At 37.6% G+C, this 19477-nt stretch overlaps 1 protein-coding gene across 6 annotated transcripts in view; it reads right to left on the reverse strand.

Annotated features, from left to right (window-relative positions):
* phf14 (PHD finger protein 14) overlaps positions 1-19477 on the reverse strand; it is a 268298-nt gene that overhangs the window by 170160 nt on the left and 78661 nt on the right. For all 6 annotated transcript variants that reach the window (XR_011885414.1, XR_011885415.1, XM_072253393.1 and 3 more), the window contains exons 5-10: positions 14704-14863; positions 13294-13405; positions 12365-12502; positions 4454-4600; positions 2282-2552; positions 1061-1167 (exon numbers count right to left, since the gene is read on the reverse strand). Coding sequence is in view for 4 of the 6 variants with exons in the window: in XM_072253393.1 (XP_072109494.1) it covers positions 1061-1167; positions 2282-2552; positions 4454-4600; positions 12365-12502; positions 13294-13405; positions 14704-14863 (935 nt within the window). In the remaining 2 variants the exon portion in view is untranslated. The remainder of the gene's footprint in view (positions 1-1060; positions 1168-2281; positions 2553-4453; positions 4601-12364; positions 12503-13293; positions 13406-14703; positions 14864-19477) is intronic.

Raw genomic sequence — 19477 nt, forward strand, 5'->3', positions numbered from 1 at the left:
GCAGGGGTAGAAGATCAAATGATTAAAATAAAAGTTAGTGCTGATGGAGGTAACTTCATTCAAGTCTCAACTGCTGCAGTATAGAACAGAGAACCAAGCATTTTTACTCTCTCTACTGCAAGATAGTATTCATGTTTTTATCATCGTATTTATAAGAAACCTTTATCAGCTATTCAATCACATATTGTACAACTTCTTGTGTTTCCGTTTGGAATTGGATATATTTAAATTGACAGCTACTGTAGGTTTTCTTTAAAGGGGAAAATGATAACAACAAAAAAAAGTTAACAGTTTAACTTGGTATAATGGGCTATCTTGGAGTTCAGATTGACTCTGTCAAATGTTAACTTAAAAATATACAGTATGTGCATATAAGTGACCTGTTGCAGTTTGCTTAGTTTTCCTCATTCCCCAAACCCCAAAGAAAAAAATTGACTGCATCTAATTCTACACATAGACCAGCACACAAATAGTATTCTTAGGAATAAGGACATCTATGAATTCTGTAGCATTCTATTCCTCATTCCTCCATGGTGGCATAGAGATTAGCACGACACTATTACAGCTCGAGGCATCAGAGTTTAGAGTTCAATACAACGTCAAGTATAAGGAATTTGTGTGTCCTCCCCATGTAATGCATAGATTTTCTCCAGGTGCTCCGGTTTCCTGCCATAGTCCAAAGATGTACCATATAGTAGGTTAACTGGTCATTGTAAATAGTCCCGTGATTAGATTAGGGTTAAATTGGTAATTGTTGGGCGGCACAGCTCGCAGGGTCAGGAGGGCCTATACTGCACAGTACCTCTAAACAAAATAAAAAACAAATCTATCTTGATTACAATTCTCTCACGGCTAATTAAATATACAGGTAACTCACACATTATGGCCATTCAGTTAACAGAAATTCACCCTTGCAGAATTAGTAAATAACCATCCACAACCCAAAAGTTAGAGATACTGGATAAAATACATTTTCCAAGAACACAACAATCACCTCATCCCTCCATAACACAGATCCAACTGTACTAAAATAAGTAGATATATAAATTAGCAATCATACCTTGTTGTATTCTACATGAAGAGATTCCTGTTCATTTTGAAGTTTATCTTTCAGGTTCTTTTGTTCACAAATATTCTCTTGTATCTGCATCATCCGCATGTTCCTCTCTGCAAGGAGGAGGTAAGTACAGAATGTGAGATGTTATTACATACAGAACTCAGGATTATACAGTACGGGAATCGGCCTTTTGGCCCATAAGCATTATGCCGAATTAAACCAATCCCTTCCTCCCGCACATGATTCATATCCCTCCATTCCCTGCATCCTTGTGTTTCTAACCAACAGCCTCTTAAATGCCACTTTACAGTGGATTCCAGTTGATTGATCGATTAATCAGAGGAACACATTATTTGGGACAACTGTTAAACAACAAAAATTAATCAAGATAATGACTGGGATTCCCTTCACTTATGTGGGGCACTATGTTGCTTAACTGGGACAGGAAACTGTTGCCAAACGATTTCTAACTAGTGTCTGTCACATACACTTGCGTGGTCATTAGACACTGCATTAGAGCAAACAGTTTTTAAATAGTATAAGTGGTGTGTGTTAATGTTCAAAAAGAAGTGATTTGTTCATTTAGTCAATCAAAAGAACACAGCAGCATACCATCAATAACTATTCGGAACTAATACACAGTCTTATGGTCCTGAGGTAGTATTTGCAGTGCTCTAATCTGTTCTGAATTTCATTTAAATAGATAATTTGTTACTTGGTTAAACAGTGGTTTGTCTTTTTTTATATACAATTTCCATGTGACTTCGGCTATTTGGGACAGCTGTTTAATTGTGCCAGAATGCACTGGTCCTGATGTGTCCCAATTAACCAGAATCCACTGTTTCTGCAATTAACCACTACCAATAACAGCAAGTTCAAAGAACCTACCACTCTGTGTAAAGAACTTGCCCTGTACATCCCCTTTAAACATTCTTTCTCAGCATAAACAAACGTCTCCACAATTCGACATTTCTTCTATCCATGTGTTGTATTAAAATTTATTCTATAGCTTCAACTTCCTTGACATAGTTGGTCAATTTACACAATGAACATTTAGGTTTGACCATAAATTAAGACTCATTAATTAAACCCTGGTTTTTAAGGGAAATAAAATGTTTCAGCCATTTTGGGAAGTAAAATTACATGCACTTTTCTCCCAAGAACCAAATAATTTATTTTTCCACAAGAATTTTATTCTGTTTCTTTTTGTGTTTGTTTCCATACCAAGATAATAATTCACAAAGTCAGCAGTCAAGGCCGGTTGTTTGTGCTTTCTCCTGCCATCTACACTGGAGCTGGTATCTAAAGTGTCTACAGGGAAAATGTCGGTGCTAATTCCCATCAGTTCAGCTTTCCGCATAAGCTTGCGTATCACCGAGGCACTGCTGGTGAGTGGTCGTGGCAACTTCTCCCTGGGAACCCATGCATTGGGTTTGGTGCTGCGAGCTAACTCCACTTTAGCACGATATTGCTGTAGCCTTGTAGTAATGCGGGCCTAAATATAAGCAAAATTTTAAATATTAAAATATTGCAAATAAATGTACAAGGAAATAAAAGATTCTGATTAGCAGTCTGATACATGATACTAACATAGCTCAACATGAAAATGTACCAAATGGTGTCACAAGCAAATTTATTGGCATGACATGTTGTCTGTCAGCTTTAATTATTATGATTTCATTTCTAAGATTTTAAAATGATGGTTCCTCAAATTTTTATCAGCTCATGTTAAAATTGAGATAGAAACTGTATTCATGATTTTCTTTGAAATGCTCCCTAAGCTGATGCACATTAAGGATTTCAGTAGTTTAATCTCCTTAGATCACATTTTAGTGCACATAGTTCAAGGATGGTCTGCCTCCCTAATCATCTCCTCTTCTGCCTTTGATCACCACACGTAATTCTACTTCAGCACTTCTCTGATTGAGATACCTCTCCTATTTTTCTTTCATCTTCATACAACCTTGAAAACATTTCTTTCTACAGAAAGTGGTGGCTACAGCCCAGTCTATCACAGACAAAGCCAACCCCACCACTACGCATATTTACAGCGAGCTTTGCTGTCTCTGCGGGCATTCTGTGAGGCTTCGATCGAAACTTGCAGCCTTGAGGCGAAGAAGCCTGGTTGACTCCATTTCTTGCCAATCTTGCTGATTAAAACAACGAAGAAGATTGAAATCAACGAGCCAAGTGTGGAAGGCGAACGGATGTTCAGCGCCGTCTAGCAGCTTCTTGCTTGCTGCTGCTGGAGGAAAGTGCCTTTGTGTGACAGTCTATCTCTCCCTCTTGCTTGCTGCTCCTGAAGGAAAATCACTGCATTCGAATGGTCTGTCTCTCCCTCAGCACTTCTGGAGGATAGTGCTGGTGTTCTGGGTCTTTGTCAAGGTTTAATTGACAGAGTTTATGGACTGGACTCTAGTTCACATTATGATGTGTTTCTGGTCACTTTTTAATGTTGCTATTTTGGGTGATTTTGAATTGAGGCAGTCTGCAGTTAATGAACATTGAGCTGAACTGAATATGCCTGAACTCTTTCAATTTTGCATTTTAGTATTCTGTGTTTTTCACTTTTTTTTTGTTGCTGTTTGCATGATTTGTTTTATTTTACACGTGGGGGGGGGTTCCATGGTTTTCTTTGTTTCTTGGCTGTCTATGAGGAAGATGAATCTCAAGAGTGGTATACTGCATACATTCTTTGATAACAAATGTACGTTGAATCTTTGGAGTTTGTGTTTTTCTGTCTTACTGAGTTAGACAGAGAAATTTTTGGTGCAAAGTTACACATATGATTTTGAAAATCTCTCCATTCGTATTTCCAATCATCTTAATCCCAAATACAATGTTTATTATCACAAATGACAACTGATTTGCATGATACGAATTTCTATTTGATCATCTCCCTTGATTGTTTCCCTCACTTACCCCACCTTATTGATCCTAGGACCTAAGCAGTGAGCTTGATTGCATTTTCACGAAACCATGTATCTGACCTCTAAGGTCTCTGTTCTACAATACTCCCTAAGACCCTCTCCCCTATGAGCACCGAGTCCTCAAAAAGTATTGCCAATGATATCATTACTGATTTTTTTTTCTATTTATGATACAAGTTTCTGGGAATGACAATTGACAAACTGAACATACTGGCTGAATATTTTAACATTTCTTACACTTATAAAAAATGCACATTGAAATTCAGTGCAATAAGTGCTGTATGCCAAGGTTTAAAAGAAAGTTGGCACAGTATCTGTTGTAAAGATAGCCATTTACTCTTGAAACGCAAAAAAAATTCAAATTCATTGATATTGCAACATGGTGTAGATATTACAAAATACATATCCACTTTGTTTTTCATATTTAATGCTTTTACACAGTTTGGCATAATTTTGTCATTCATACCTGAGCTTCGGGGGCAACGTGCTTGTCTCGCTCTTGCAAAGTCATTTTACAGTATGACTGCAAAGCTAAATAGTTCTTTCGTTTCCACTTTCTGTCAAATTTGTCAGCGTGCTGTTTGCAATATGCAAAAAATGGATCAGCTATATCCTGTTTCAAAAAAACAAAAACAGGGACAACTCAATGTTCTATTTATAAGGAGTTCTTTAAATCTTACCACCAGCCTGCGTTGGAATAAATACAAAGGGTCATGATGCTTAATGTCCAATTTCTTTCAATGATAGTACAAAAAAATTCAGACCTCTGAACAAAGCAGCTGGTTGGAATTTGCAGGGTGATGCAATTGCAACATGCTCTTACACTTCATAAGTAGAGATTAAAATTTCTAAAAATTGAATATATATTGAAATTAGGAATAGAACTTGTATCATGTTTTCTTCAAATATCAGTTTGAAATGCATTGTACTAACCTGTTTTAATATATTCCTGTTGAAACTGTACCTCCTCTTAACACAAACACATACAATATACTCTCTGCAATTTAATCTCAAGGCAGTTTGTAATTAATCTTTGCTGTTTGTCTGCTCATAAAGAAATAATTTTCTTCACTTCTCTCCCATCAAAAAGGCCTTAGACAAGATACTACTTAACAAAGAGTCAAACTGATAAACACCTGGATATAGGTGATAAGCAGAAGATTAGCAAACATGCTTTGTAGGGGAAAACAAGCAAAGAATGATTTAAGATAGCTTCTTTCACTGTAAGAATATGAAGGGCAGAAGAAATGCTCCATCAGTATTGAAGCTCACAGATTACACCAACTATTTTGAGTTATGAATCTGAAACACAATAGAAAATTTAAATAAGGTATTGGCATATAAGTATCTTGGGATACAAATTCATTAATTATTAAAAAAGAGCAACTCAATTCCATAAAGCTATATCCACATGTGCCATTTGTGCACACATAACTTTGCTTCTGATTGAATAGAATTAAAAAGCTGAGAACTTATTTTGGAATTTATCGAACCTTGGTTAAATTACACTCATTTTTTCTCCATAGTTTATCTCTTTATTGCAAATCAGATATAATGGGCAATGGTGGAAATACAAAAGAGCAACTTACATGGAACTGAGAGATTTGTTAACCATGAGGAAAGAATAAGCAAGTCTGGAGCACTTTTCTCTTATGAGGGGTGATTGATAAGTTTGTGGCCTACAGTAGAAGGAGTCAATTTTAGAAAACCTAGCACATTTATTTTTCCTACATTTACACATTTAGTCCAGCAGTCATGGAGCATACGGATCCCTTCTTTGTAGAAGTCGGCGTCTTGGACCTCCAGAAGTGGTCCACAGCAGGGGTGATAGATAACCTTGTGGCCTAAAGTAGAAGGAGATGAGTTATTAACTTCAAACTTTCTGCATTTTCACTCAAAGAGTTGAACTGCATGTGCATTTAACGAAAGCTGTATAACTCATCTTCTTCTACCTTAGGCCACGAACTTATCAATCACCCCTGCTGTGGACCACTTCTACAAAGAAGGGATCTGTACGCTCCACGACCACTGGACTAAGTGTGTACATGTAGGAGGGGACTATGTTGAAAAATAAATGTGCTGGGTTTTCTAAAATTGACTCCTTCTACCTTAGGCCACGAACTTATCAATCACCCCTCATAAAAATAATAAAGCATTTCAATGAAACAGGCAGAGAGAAGAAAAATATTTGCACCCTTGGAATGGTGAAGATTAGCAGGCATTGTTTTAATACAGCCATCAATGAACCAAGAATTTAAGACAGCCTGTTTACTCATCGTGGAATACGTTAGCCCATGTTAAAGTTCAAGTAATAAGTAGAGATACATTTATTGAAAAAGCTAGATAAGTAAGGAATAACAGAAACATTAGTTGAACCAGGCTAGTAGGGCAAGGAAATATGCACAGAGAAGTTTCAAAGACTATTTAAACCAAATGGCCAAGTGCCACTTCTCAAGATCGCTTGAGAAACACCTTGTCCGCAAAACCATCAACTAAAGCAATGCCCAATAAGTATCTGACCCATCTTGACTTCTGATTTAGCTGTAAATAGTTCTCTAATCTTGTTCCTATTTCCCCATTAAAATTCAACAAAAACAGAACATCACCCCATGCCCACCCACACTACTATCATTGTAACTATTTATTATTTTGCTTTCCTCCATAGGGGCTGCATAATATGCAACCCTAAAAACTATCACCTTGTTTTTAGCCTACTGGCACAAGCACCACTACTTGGTAAGTTAGGCCTTCATTTTCACAAGAGCATCAACATGCATAAAATAATCTGCCTATCTGGCTGAGGTGAATCCAAGTCCAAGACTTGATACAATCAAGTTATAGTAGACCTAAATATAAAATCCTCCATGGATTTAACCAGCTTGCTTCAGCATCATTAATTTTTGACTCTGTAAGCGATATTAGGCTCTGTAGGTGTTACAGCACGACACAGCAAGTCCCTTTGGCTCATGACCTTTGGTTGACCTATATAAACCTACATTACAATCAAATAACATTTCCTTTCTACACAGCCCATTACCCTTGATGTGGCGAAGGGGCTCTTAAATTTCCCTATTTTATCAACCTCTACCACCAACCTTGGCAATGCGTTCCAAGTACCTACCACTCTGTAAAAAAAAACTTCCTCTGACACCTCCTCTAAACCTTTACCCTCTGGTATAGGCCACTGCCTTGCTGAGGAAAAATGCAGTGGTTGTCAACTGTATCTATGCCTCGCATAATCTTATATACCTTAATCAGGTCACCTCTCATCCACCTTTGTTCTAAAGAGAAAAGCCCTGGTTTAAACATAGAAACATAGAAAATAGGTGCAGGAGTAGGCCATTCGGCCCTTTGAGCCTGCACCACCATTCAGTATGATCATGGCTGATCATCCAACTCAGAACCCTGTACCAGCCTTCCCTCCATACCCCCTGATCCCCGTAGCCACAAGGGCCTATCTAACTCCCTCTTAAATATAGCCAATGAACTGGCCTTAACTGTTTCCTGTGGCAGAGAATTCCACAGATTCACCACTCTCTGTGTGAAGAAGTTTTTCCTAATCTCGGTCCTAAAAGGCTTCCCCTTTATCCTCAAACTGTGACTCCTTGTTCTGGACTTCCCCAACATCGGGAACAATCTTCCTGCATCTAGCCTGTCCAATCCCTTTAGGATTTTATATGTTTCAATAAGATCCTCCCTCAATCTTCTAAATTCCAACGAGTATAACCCTAGTCGATCCAGTTTTTCTTCATATGAAAGTCCTGCCATCCCAGGAATCAATCTGGTGAACCTTCCTTGTACTCCTTCTATGGCAAGGATGTCTTTCCTCAGATTAGGGGACCAAAACTGCACACAATACTCCAGGTGTGGTCTCACCAAGGCCTTGTACAACTGCAGTAGTACCTCCCTGCTCCTGTACTCGAATCCTCTTGCTATGAATGCCAGCATACCATTTGCCTTTTTCACCGCCTGCTGTACCTGCATGCCCACTTTCAATGACTGGTGTATAATGACACCCAGGTCTCGTTGCACCTCCCCTTTTCCTAATCGGCCACCATTCAGATAATAATCTATTTTCCTGTTTTTGCCACCAAAGTGGATAACCTTTGTTCATCCTTTCCTCATAATCCATGTTGTCATCGAGGCAGCATCATAGTGAATATCCTCTGCAACCTCTTTAAAGCTTCCACATTCTTCCTATAATAAGGTGACCAGAACTGAACACAATATTCCAGTGTGGTATGGTCCAATGAAGGCTTTTTTTTTAAAAAAACTGCAACATTATCTCAAGGCTCTTGAACTTAATCCCTGACTAATGAAGGCCGACATACAAATAGGCCTTCATAATCATCCTATCAAGTTGCATGGCAGTTTTAAGAGATCTATGGACTTGGACCTAAAGATCCTTCTGTTCCTCTACACTGCTAAGAATCATTCCATTAACCTTGTACTCTGCCTTCAAGTACGATCTTCCAAACTGTATCATTTCACACTACTCTGGACTGAACATTGTCTGCCACATCTCCTCCTAGCTCTGCAGCCTATTTACATCCTTTTGCAACCTACAACAACCTTCCAGCTATTCACAACCTTCTTGTCATCTGCAGTTTTACTAACCCAGCCATCCATTTCCTCATCAAAGTCATTTATAAAAATCACAAAGAGCAGGAGCCCCAGAACAGATTCCTAAAGAACATTATTAATCACCGACCTCAGGCAGAATACGCTCTATCTACAACCACCCTCTACCTTCAAAGGGCATAAAACCCATACAATCTACATCCACCTCTCCACTTCCATCAATTTGTTTTGTCACCTCCTCAGAAAACTCAACCAGGCTCGTAAGGCATTATCTGACGCTCACAAAGCCATGACGATTATCCCTGTGCTTCACCAACTGCTCATAAATCCTGTCCCCAAGAATCCTCTCCATTAGTTAATAGTGACTAAAGAAAACACTCCTCCAAATGACGTTGGAAATAACGTGGAAAGTAGCACTTATCCCACAATCAAGATGTGATCACAGTAACACATTTTAAAAAAACTGAATCCTCAACTTTTTTTTTCCAATTCAAGTAAGCCATTTTTCACGATTTACTTTAAAGATCTACAGCAATTGATCAGGTCTTGGCTTATTTTAATGCTGGTCAGCTGATTTGTACCAGATTCATTACAGTACACCTCAGAAGTTGGATACAATTTAAATCCTAAACACATGCAATTGGTGGAAACTTCATGCTCGAGCACTTTGCCACTTTTCTGGACAGGGCCTTTATCAAGCAGAGTTCAATGAATTAACTTACACAGTTAGAGACACTGAGTACTGCACAATATATCTATGTCTACATATTAAAGATATTCAATATGTTTATGTCTAACAGAGCAGCCATAGTTCCTTGTTCTGATGCCGAAGTCTTCAGGTACTTCAGGTCTACATTTTCTTTGACTCCCAATTTATACACACACACTCCTGCTGAAAATGGTGCATTTCAAATAGGTCAGCAGATTTCTGAATAATGATAACAAGTTATATTATATCCAAAACAGGCCAGAATATGTTGCTTATTTAAAACAAATCAATGCTCACTTTTTTTTAGTATTGAGACCTTACCTAAAACCTGATAAGCTAAAATTGCAAAACTTTCATTTATGGCGAACACAAGCAAACAAATCATCTACAAGCTTCGTTAACTTCAGTTCAGATACATTCTTTACGTTCTCCAAGCACAGTTGTTAAAACTTCAACTTCTAGGCCCTGAGAAATTTGCTGAATACTACTACATTTTATCACACTGAGTAACCATAACAATGCAGTACATTGATGAAAAATAATTTAATTACTTTCTTTCCAGTTTCTTACACCTCCTTCCAATTCTTACTTGTAAATCCCCTCTATTACTTACAATTTTTCCTTTTAGAATATCGTCCGGTGAAACATCTTGCAGCATTTTACTATGTTAAAATCTAAATGAATTCCCTTTTAAATGCCTTTTTACAAGTACTTTCCCAAATCAAACATTGTTTTTTAAGTTTACCAACAAACCTGCTTGCTAATTATTTACCCATAAAATCTTCTGACAGAAATCTACGTTCCTAATTTTTGCCTGCTCTTTATTGCCTTTATATTTTATAATGCCTCATATTTTATCTCCATTTTAGATATGATTTCATTCCAAATCTAAAGTGTTTAAACATTTATACACAAAATACAGTCAGATAAACTTTACTTGTTTGTTGCATTTCTGTTTTTTTCCCCATGATAACTCAAGTAAATAGGAAGGGGTAGGGAGCACATGCTTAAGAGTATAAGAGCAACTGTGTCAGAGGAAGGTAAAAGAAGACTAAAGATAAAAAAACACAAAATAGAGAAGAAGGTATTAGGTCAGCACGAGATTCTTACTGGAGTTAGAATCAGTTAGAGTTGAAAACAGAAATGAAATATACCAAAGAAAAATGTGACCTCCAACTTAGATATGTGAATGTGTGAAATGTTTTGAGATAAGTTAATTATTTTACAGGCACAGATGGTTGCATGGTAACATGCAAACAATAACAGAAGCATGTCTAAAATGGGACAGGACTGGACATAACTATTCCAGGATACATGATGTTCTGGAAGTACTGTGTAGCAATGAAAGGAAAGGTAGTGATATTGATTAAAGAGAATATTACAGTGCTAGAGAGAGAGGAAATTGCAAAGGAGTCAAAGATAGAAATGGTTTGGTTAGAGCAAAGAAACAGTAAAGGGAATATCGCTGGCTGTATTCAATAACACCAATGAATCAGAAATATACAGTTGCTAGAAAAATTTTGTCAACCATTTGCAATTACCTGGCTTCATTAATTACTCATAAAATGTAGTATGATCTTCATCTAAGTCACAATAATAAATAAACAAGCAACACACATCAAAGTTGCTGGTGAACGCTGCAGGTCAGGCAGCATCTCTAGGAAGAGGTACAGTCGACGTTTCAGGCCGGGACCCATCCTGATGAAGGGTCCCGGCCTGAAACGTCGACTGTACCTCTTCCTAGAGATGCTGCCTGACCTGCTGCGTTCACCAGCAACTTTGATGTGTGTTGCTTGAATTTCCAGCATCTGCAGAATTCCTCGTGTTTGCGTTTTTAAATAAATAAACAAAGTCTGTCTAAACTAATAACAAACAACTGTACTTCTCATCAGTACTGAGTACACTATTTAAATAATCACAGTCTCGATTCAAAAAAGTATGTGGACCTCTGGGGTAATGCCTTCTACAAAAGTTGATGGGACGGTGGAGAAAGGTTCAATTACAATATTTAATAGGTATTTGGACAGGTACTTGGATAGTAGAAAGTTATTAGCCTAAAGGAGGCAAATGAGATTAGCACAGATGGGCAACACAGTCTGCACGGATAAAGTAAAGCCCATCTCAGTGTTGTGTATTTCTATGATTTTATGATTCAACATGTTTCTGATCCAATGAAGGAGAAAGTATTGATCAGTCTGGCTCTGGCAATTGAGATGAGTCAAACACATGAAGCATTAGCAGGGGAATATTTAAGAGTTAATGATTATAAAACACAAGAGTTAGGTTAGCTTGAGAAAAATTGAAGCAGTCCAAGAAAATAAAATTAATTCATTAGATACAGTCCAATTTCTTGGGATGAAGATGGACCTAGCCCAGATAAAGTGGAACGAAAGGTTGACAGGCTAAACTGTAACAGAACAATAGGTTGTCCTTAAAGAACAGACATTTCAGGTAAGGATGAAGCACATTTCCACAGGCAAAGAAAGAATTAAAAAAATGAGAAATCCCTCGATAACAAGAGATAGAGAATGATCAAGCAAACAAGAAGTTGCATATAGTAAGCATCAGTTTATCAGAAACTAGCTGAAACAGACTCAGAAAGGAATCAGAGAGCAAGTGAAAATTAAAATAAAGGAGGCAACAAGAGCATATGAGAAAATATTGGTTGCCAAATAGAATCCAGAAGTGCTCTAGACATAAATCTTAAAACTGCAAAGTATATAGTACAATCCATTGTGGACAAAGTAATAACTTGCACATGGATGTTGAGATTACTAATAAGGTACTAAGTAAAGAGAGTGCTTCATAGTAATAAAGGAGGAGAGAAGCTGCACTTAAAGTTGGTAAAGTACCAGGAACAGATAATGTCCTCAATCCTTCATTTCTTTATTTAGACAATAAGCTATTTCAATCTGAAAATCTCCAAGAAGTAGACTGATGAAATATTCAACTACTTTCCAAGTTTTCTTAAAATATATTTTGATACAGTTAACATAGAAAAGCCCATCATAAAAATCTTATCATACGGGTTTTTATTCACAACTATACAAAGAAAGAAGAAAGGAAGAAGTTCAAATGTGGCTTCACCTCTTCAGCAGCTGCTTCAGAAAGCAGTCCTTCTCTCTGAGCACAGGTGACATGGAAATACGCTCTACACATACCAGCATCACAACTTATGCAAACTCCAGTTCGAGCAAATCGTATATCTTCACATAAGCTACATTCCTGAATAAATTAGAGAAGAACATCAGTAAGGAATCCTGCAAACAATGTAATATATAGCCTAACTTGAAAGTTTCAGCAGAAATTATACACCAAACATGGATACGAAAACACAAACTTAGAACAGCTTTAAGGCTTCAGGATGTGAAACATTATTCCACATAGAAAGCTAAAATGAAACTATTCATTTAATACTAACTTGACCATCTGTACTGCATGGTCAATGGAAACAGATTCATTGGCGACATTTAATATTGGAATATGCAGTTAAGGCTGAGTTGTTTACTTTTGGTAACGACAGCAAAGCAGAAATGTCACAGATCAGGCTGCAGCAACCAAGACTCCAGATATTTCATAGAGCCTTAACTTCTAAATAGTATACCTTATCATGATTATTCTTTCAACTTTGATATTTCAAACAATGCTGAAGTGAGGTTTTAGCAAGACAAGACACAGAAACAAGCATAGCACATGCAAATTATCAACATTCAACAAAAATAAATTGATCTTCACCCCGAGCAATTACTGTGCAATGTTACTGAATTGCCATTTTCCAATATGATATGCTTGTGCTAGTTATATAGTAAATACTTTATTTAAAATCCTTATCCATTTTAACATTGAATAACTAAAATTTTAAGGAAATTTCCAGATGATGTCCAAGACCCTAGACAGAAAGTTCACTTTGATAATTTTTCTATTTCAACTCCCTTATTTGCCATAAATCCTCCTACTAGACCATTAGAGCTGAAAAATATAAAATCAGTACTTGCACACAGAAGATGGAATCTTACCTTAGCACCATACTTTGAATAGTTCATTTCTGTAAGAGTAACAGGGCGAAGTTTATCTATATCTCCAAATGCCACACCAGGAACATAAAGAGCACAAACTACGTGAACCCACCTAAAGGGAAAGCAGCACATATGGAGCTTTTATTGAAATTACTTGAAAAAAGAAATCAACATAGGAATTACTTACTTTATTCTAACTCAGGCTGTTGTCTTTGTTTTTTGTCCATAAAGATTATATTTTAAATACTCCAACCGCTGTGTTTGGCTTGCACCACCTTTTTGGATACAATGATCTGTATCAAACTACTGAGAATGAAAAGGTTTCCCATCATAAAGATCCTTTGCTAATAAGTTTAAATGAACAAGTCAATATAAAGAATCTCAAAAAAAAACATCATCATTACAGCATGGAAACATATGTTTGTCCATGGTAATAAAGCATTCCATTTTCCAGTGATTGGCTCCTAACATTCGAAACCTGTCCTATCTATGCACTTGTCCAAATGCCTTTTAAAAGTTATTATTTTACCTTACTCAACCAATTCTTCTGGCAGCTCATTACACACACATACCATAACATTCTGTAAAAAAGTGTTCGCCTCACATTCCCACTATTTTTTTCTCCATTCACCTTAAGCCTATGGCCTCTAGTTCATGATTCCTCAACCCAGAGAAAAAGATTGAGTGCTCTCATGGTTTTATACACCACATAATATCACACCTCAGTTTGCTACACTCTAAGGAATAAAGTCCAAGCCTGTCTAACCCGGTCCCTCAAGTACTGCCAACATTCTTCTAAATCTTTTCTGTACTCTTTCCAGTTTAATAACATATTTCCTATAGTAGGGTGACCAAAACTGAATACAATATTACAAAGGTGGTTTCATCAGCATGGAGACAAGGGGAAGGAAGAAATGAGTTGGAAACATTTCTTAACTTCACCTCTCCGTTTCTTATAGCCATGGGTTTTGGTATTATGTTGATAGGACTGCTCTCTACCTTAATGATACCCAATTTAAATGTGTTGGAGTACAAACCTGTCTTCAATCAGTAGCACTAAACCACTGCAAGCATATCTGCTACCATCATACTACCAATCTTCAAGAAGTTCATATCCTTTGAATTTGACAATGGGAGGTGAACCCTGCAAACAGCCAGCCATACAGATGCATATAGGAAAAGGGACAAGGATGACAAGAACTTTCCATCCAATGTTTTCAGAATTCATGAGCAAGTCCTGAGTTGTCAACTAAAATGTAAATGATGACTGATGAAATAAACTTCCAACCCTGAGTATTACAAATTGTAAATTTGGCTAAGTTGACTTGAAATATTCAATCACCTCATAGTCTATACATATTACCATTTCCCAAGGAGTATGAAGATATTTTTCGACCAAGCGAAACAAACCTTCCAGCATCTGTCTCTTTAAAAATTCCGTCTAAGTTCGGGCATAATTCACAACTGGGTGTCGCACCACATTTGCAAGCATCACAAAACCAAGGTTCAGTCGAGTTTTCAGAGGCAGAACTCATTATGGAGTCACTTTCTCCATCAACACCATAGCAACCTGCCAAAAGGGATAAGAAAACTTCACCTTAAGAAAATACTTTTTGTGAACACCAAATTGAGAAGAATATAGTTTTTGTGCCATAACTCTTGACATAAATCCCATTGACTTTAATATGTAGAAAAATTACAGGCAAAATCATCATTACATATACTTTAAAAAGACTTCATCCTGAAAGTAAAAAAATATTACTGCAGGATGAATTAATGAGATCACACCCTTTTAAGATTGAAAAAATACTTCCTCAAATCTTGACTCAAAAACGAAATATTCTGTGTGGACGCAATATTAATAAAGACTAAAGTATACGTGTGTGTGTGTGTGTGTGTGTGTGTGTGTGTGTGTGTGTGTGTGTGTGTGTGTGTGTGTGTGTGTGTGTGTGTGTGTGTGTGTGTGTGTGTGTGTGTGTGTGTGTGTGTGTGTGTGTGTGTGTGTGTGTGTGTGTGTGTGTGTGTGTGTGTGTGTGTGTGTGTTAATTGGGACCAGTGCATTTTGGCCCAATTAGGTGGTTGCCACAATTAGCCAGTTTCAAGGAAGTAGTTAAAGAGGCATAAAAAAGACAAACCACCATTTAACTGAGTTATAACTTATGTATTTAATTTGTTATGTACCCCTAGGGTTCATATTTTCTGTGAACTCTCACTTTAAAACACTGGGAAAATGAGACTGACTTTTGGACACTGTTTGAGCTATTACAGAGAGAGAGAAGAACAAAGCCTGCCTTAAAATGGTGTTTATACGAACTCTAAAGCATGTTTGCACTTATACAGGGACGCTTGCCTGCTTGTGAGTTCTCAGAGAGAGAGAGAGCAACGAGCAGCTCGTGAGTCGTCATGGTGACTGAGGACGGCATTATTTGACAGACAGCTGGTATTCAGCATGTTTGTACAAGGTCATGGTTTTGGACATTGGATGAGCTTTGTGCGCCCACAGAAAGGTAGGTTTTGGAGGGTCAATCGGGAGAACAATCAGTGGCTCTCGCAATGTGGAAAAGGTGTGACCGGTGGGAAGTTATCAGTGTGTCCAACCTTTGCCTGTGTTGATAACTTTACCACAGAAGACTGTCTCCTTTTTGTGGTCACATTTGGTGACTTTATAGGAAGATAAGAGGGGAGAGGAAGGTTTGAAACAGAAGAAACCTAGTGACAAAGAGGTCACTCTTTGGACGCTCTCCTAAGTAGCCCGTAAGGGTGAGTTTGAGTTCATTCGAATACAAAGGTGTGACTGTCACGTAGTTAGTCCACAGGAGTGGGTTCTCTGGTGAGGGGAGTACCTTTGTGAATACCACCTGTGTGTTACCCTTGTTTGGGTGTGGTAGTTCACTGAAGAAAGGCACCCCTGTGGCAAATCACTGTTGGAGTTATTTTGTATGTCATGGAACTGGTTAAGTGGCTATCATGTTGTGTGTTTGGGGTAACCTTGTGGAATTTACCGGTGTGTTGACCCTTGCCTGGGTGGTGGTTCCCTTGAAGAGGGTCCCCTTTGTGATAAGCTACTGTTGGTGATAATCCATACGTGGACTCCGTTGTGAGTATCCTGTGGCTACCACTTTGAGATGTCCTATAGCTGAATTCAGGTGTGGTACCACTTGTGTTGAAAGGATATTCGTTGAAGATCACTGTCAGTGATATTCCGTGTGTGGAGTGGAACAACTTCGGAGAGAAAACCTACTACTATTGTTATTTTGTATTACTGTTCTGGAATCTGTGGAATATCAACGTAATTGCATTCTCACAACATTCGCCTTTTGGATTACAAATATCTCTCATTAATTAACTTGAGCATTGAACTGAACTATCGTAAGACTGTATCCCTTACCACCTAAGTTTGAAGAAGTTTAGGTTCCATATTTACACACCTGTATATGCCTAAGTACTGCTAACCTGTTTGATTTATCTGGTTTTATATACTGTATAGCGTAGTTACTAATAAAATAGCTTTAGGTAACAGCAAAACCAGACTCCAGGTGTGTTCCATTTCTGCTGGTTCTTTAGCCTGTTACGGGATACGTAACAAATTGAAATACAGAACAAATTAGAACGCTACCAATACTACTACAGTATCATAAACTGTATTAGTTATCAACGGAAGAATTCATCCAGTGTACACTACCATGTTCTGCTGATTGCCTGTAAATGAACAAAATCAGCCCAGTCATCTAGTGCAGACAATGGAGTGCCTTCATATAATGCTTTTGATGATGCTATCCCTCCAAGTTTCATTTCCATTGTTACATTCAAGATGACTTACCTTCAAATTATTTTTAGTGAAACTGCAGTGAGTAAAACAGTTCTGAATTGTCTTACTGTTTACCTCTTGCCACCTATCACTGCTTTTTAAACAGAGAAACACGCAACTGACGCTATTTAAAAACCTTAAGTATGGTGTAGTGTCTAATAGTCTCATTAAGTCCTTGTCACTGAAGCCAACTAGAAACTGTTTGGCAACAGGCTACCATCACAATAAAGCAGCATGGTGTCCCAAATGAACTAAAGGAACCCTGGCTATTTTCTTGATTAGGTTTTGTTCTTTAAGAGTTGTCCCAAATAAGCAGCTGCCCCGATTAACCTATGGCTCAATTAATCACAATTATATATTTTGTAGTAAACAGCTGAGCAAATCATTGAGCGTATTATAGAACAAAACATACTTATCCACGACAATAAAAACCTTTAAGAGCATAGCACTGATCATTGTACAAACTTAAACTGAAGGTGTGTTACACTGAACTCCAATGCACCTAAAATATGTTCCAGAAAGTTGCTCTGAGTGAATCAGAGGATCTGCTGTTGCATAAGAGATGAAAAGCAGAACAAATAAGTAAACTTTATTTTAATGGAATTACCTTTATATTTTGTTCTAATTTCTATTATTGAAATTGCCATGATTGTTTAGCTCTAAAACTATAAAAACAACATCCATTGTTAATAGCAGACTTCATTATATTCAAATATGATCCTGTGATCCTAACCAACATTTATCTATAAAAATATTAAAACAAATGCATTGCTCAAAGAGCACTTCAGCAGTGTTAAAAAATACTGTAGTGAAATTGAAAATCTACACTTAAGAATAAAAACTCCTCCAGACCCATTGATGCAGAATAGACCCAGTTTCAAGTTGAAGTGATGTGTGCAACTTGTGTGGAACTTGCATCGAATTGTATGGAAGTGGTGCTGTCAATATAGCCAAGCCAGTATAGCATATTTATAGCTGTTACACACTGCAATTGCCATCATCCTTTGATGAAGGGAAAACATGCTTAGACATGGGGTTCCAGACAATAAGCCTACTTTGTCCTGAATAGCATGAATGTTAGATCATCACTGGAGCTGCACTTCCTTAAGCATGTGGAGCATACTTCATACACTCTGTTGCTAATGCTTCAAGGACACTGGATACATTGTGTCACTTATTTCAAACTCTGGCATGCTCTTGTAGCCATGGATTTTGTATGGTTACTCATACATGTACGGAGTTTCAAATGAACAGTGATATCCATGATGCTAATAGTAGGAGACTTAGTAATGGTAGTCAGAATCAGAATCACTAATATTTTGTGAAATCTGTTGTACCATTAATACCACTGAATGTCAAGGAAGGTGATTAGACTTTTGTTGAAGATGGCCACTGCCTGACTGCACTGCACTGCAAACAACAGGAACTCTGCAGATGCTGGAAATTCAAGCAACACACATTAAAGTTGCTGGTGAACGCAGCAACTTTGATGTGTGCTGCACTGCAAACATTACTTTTCACTTAACAGTCTATTCCAAAACATTGCCCAGATCTTGCTACTTGCAGGCAATGACTGCTTCTCCTGCTAAAGGTGCAAAGAGAATTAAACATTTCACTATTTTACACTGCACGTAACATTCTACGTTCCGCATAATACAGTCTCTCCAATTCAAATATTTCAGTAAGTATTATAACACAGAATCTTAAATGCTCAGCATGCTTAAAAATTTTGTCTATCATAATGGACCAAAGACAGTAAAATATATTAACTGTTTCCAGTGGAATGATGTTAGAATGAATTATAGGCAAATGTACAACTCATTCCAAAACTATAGTTAACTTGACACCAACTGTGATGAAGAATATGGTGTAGGAATCCAGTCACTAAAGTTCATCTTCTGCCTAAGTAACCACTACAGCAAACGAGAGTTCTTTGATCAGGACTGGTCAATTTCAATCTCAGCTTTCAAACTACATAGGTTGCTAAGTTTTCCACATGAAGATATAGATCAGGTCTGACTTCCGGGTCATCAAGGGAATGGCGACGTAAGGAAACGATCTCTCGACAAAAAAGAAGGTAAACTGCCCCAAAATCAAATTTAGACAAATACTTAATATTGCATAACTATATTAATAAAAGGGGCAAGGATGATGTCAAAGAACAAGATTAAAAAGTCTGCTCCGAAGGCTGATAAACATAAAGAGACGCAGCAAGGCGACGGGCCTAGCTCCCCCACGACAAGCCAGAACGGAGATAATGAGGGGGAATCAGTGACTCTGTCTTTGATTCTCGGAGAGATTCGCGAGTTCCGACAAGATAACAGCAAACAGCTGGAAGATATTAAAGGAGAAATAGTAAAAACTAACTCGCGGATA

This window comes from Mobula birostris, chromosome 3 (genome assembly GCF_030028105.1).
Source record: "Mobula birostris isolate sMobBir1 chromosome 3, sMobBir1.hap1, whole genome shotgun sequence".
In the NCBI taxonomy this organism is placed as follows: Eukaryota; Metazoa; Chordata; class Chondrichthyes; order Myliobatiformes; family Myliobatidae; genus Mobula; species Mobula birostris.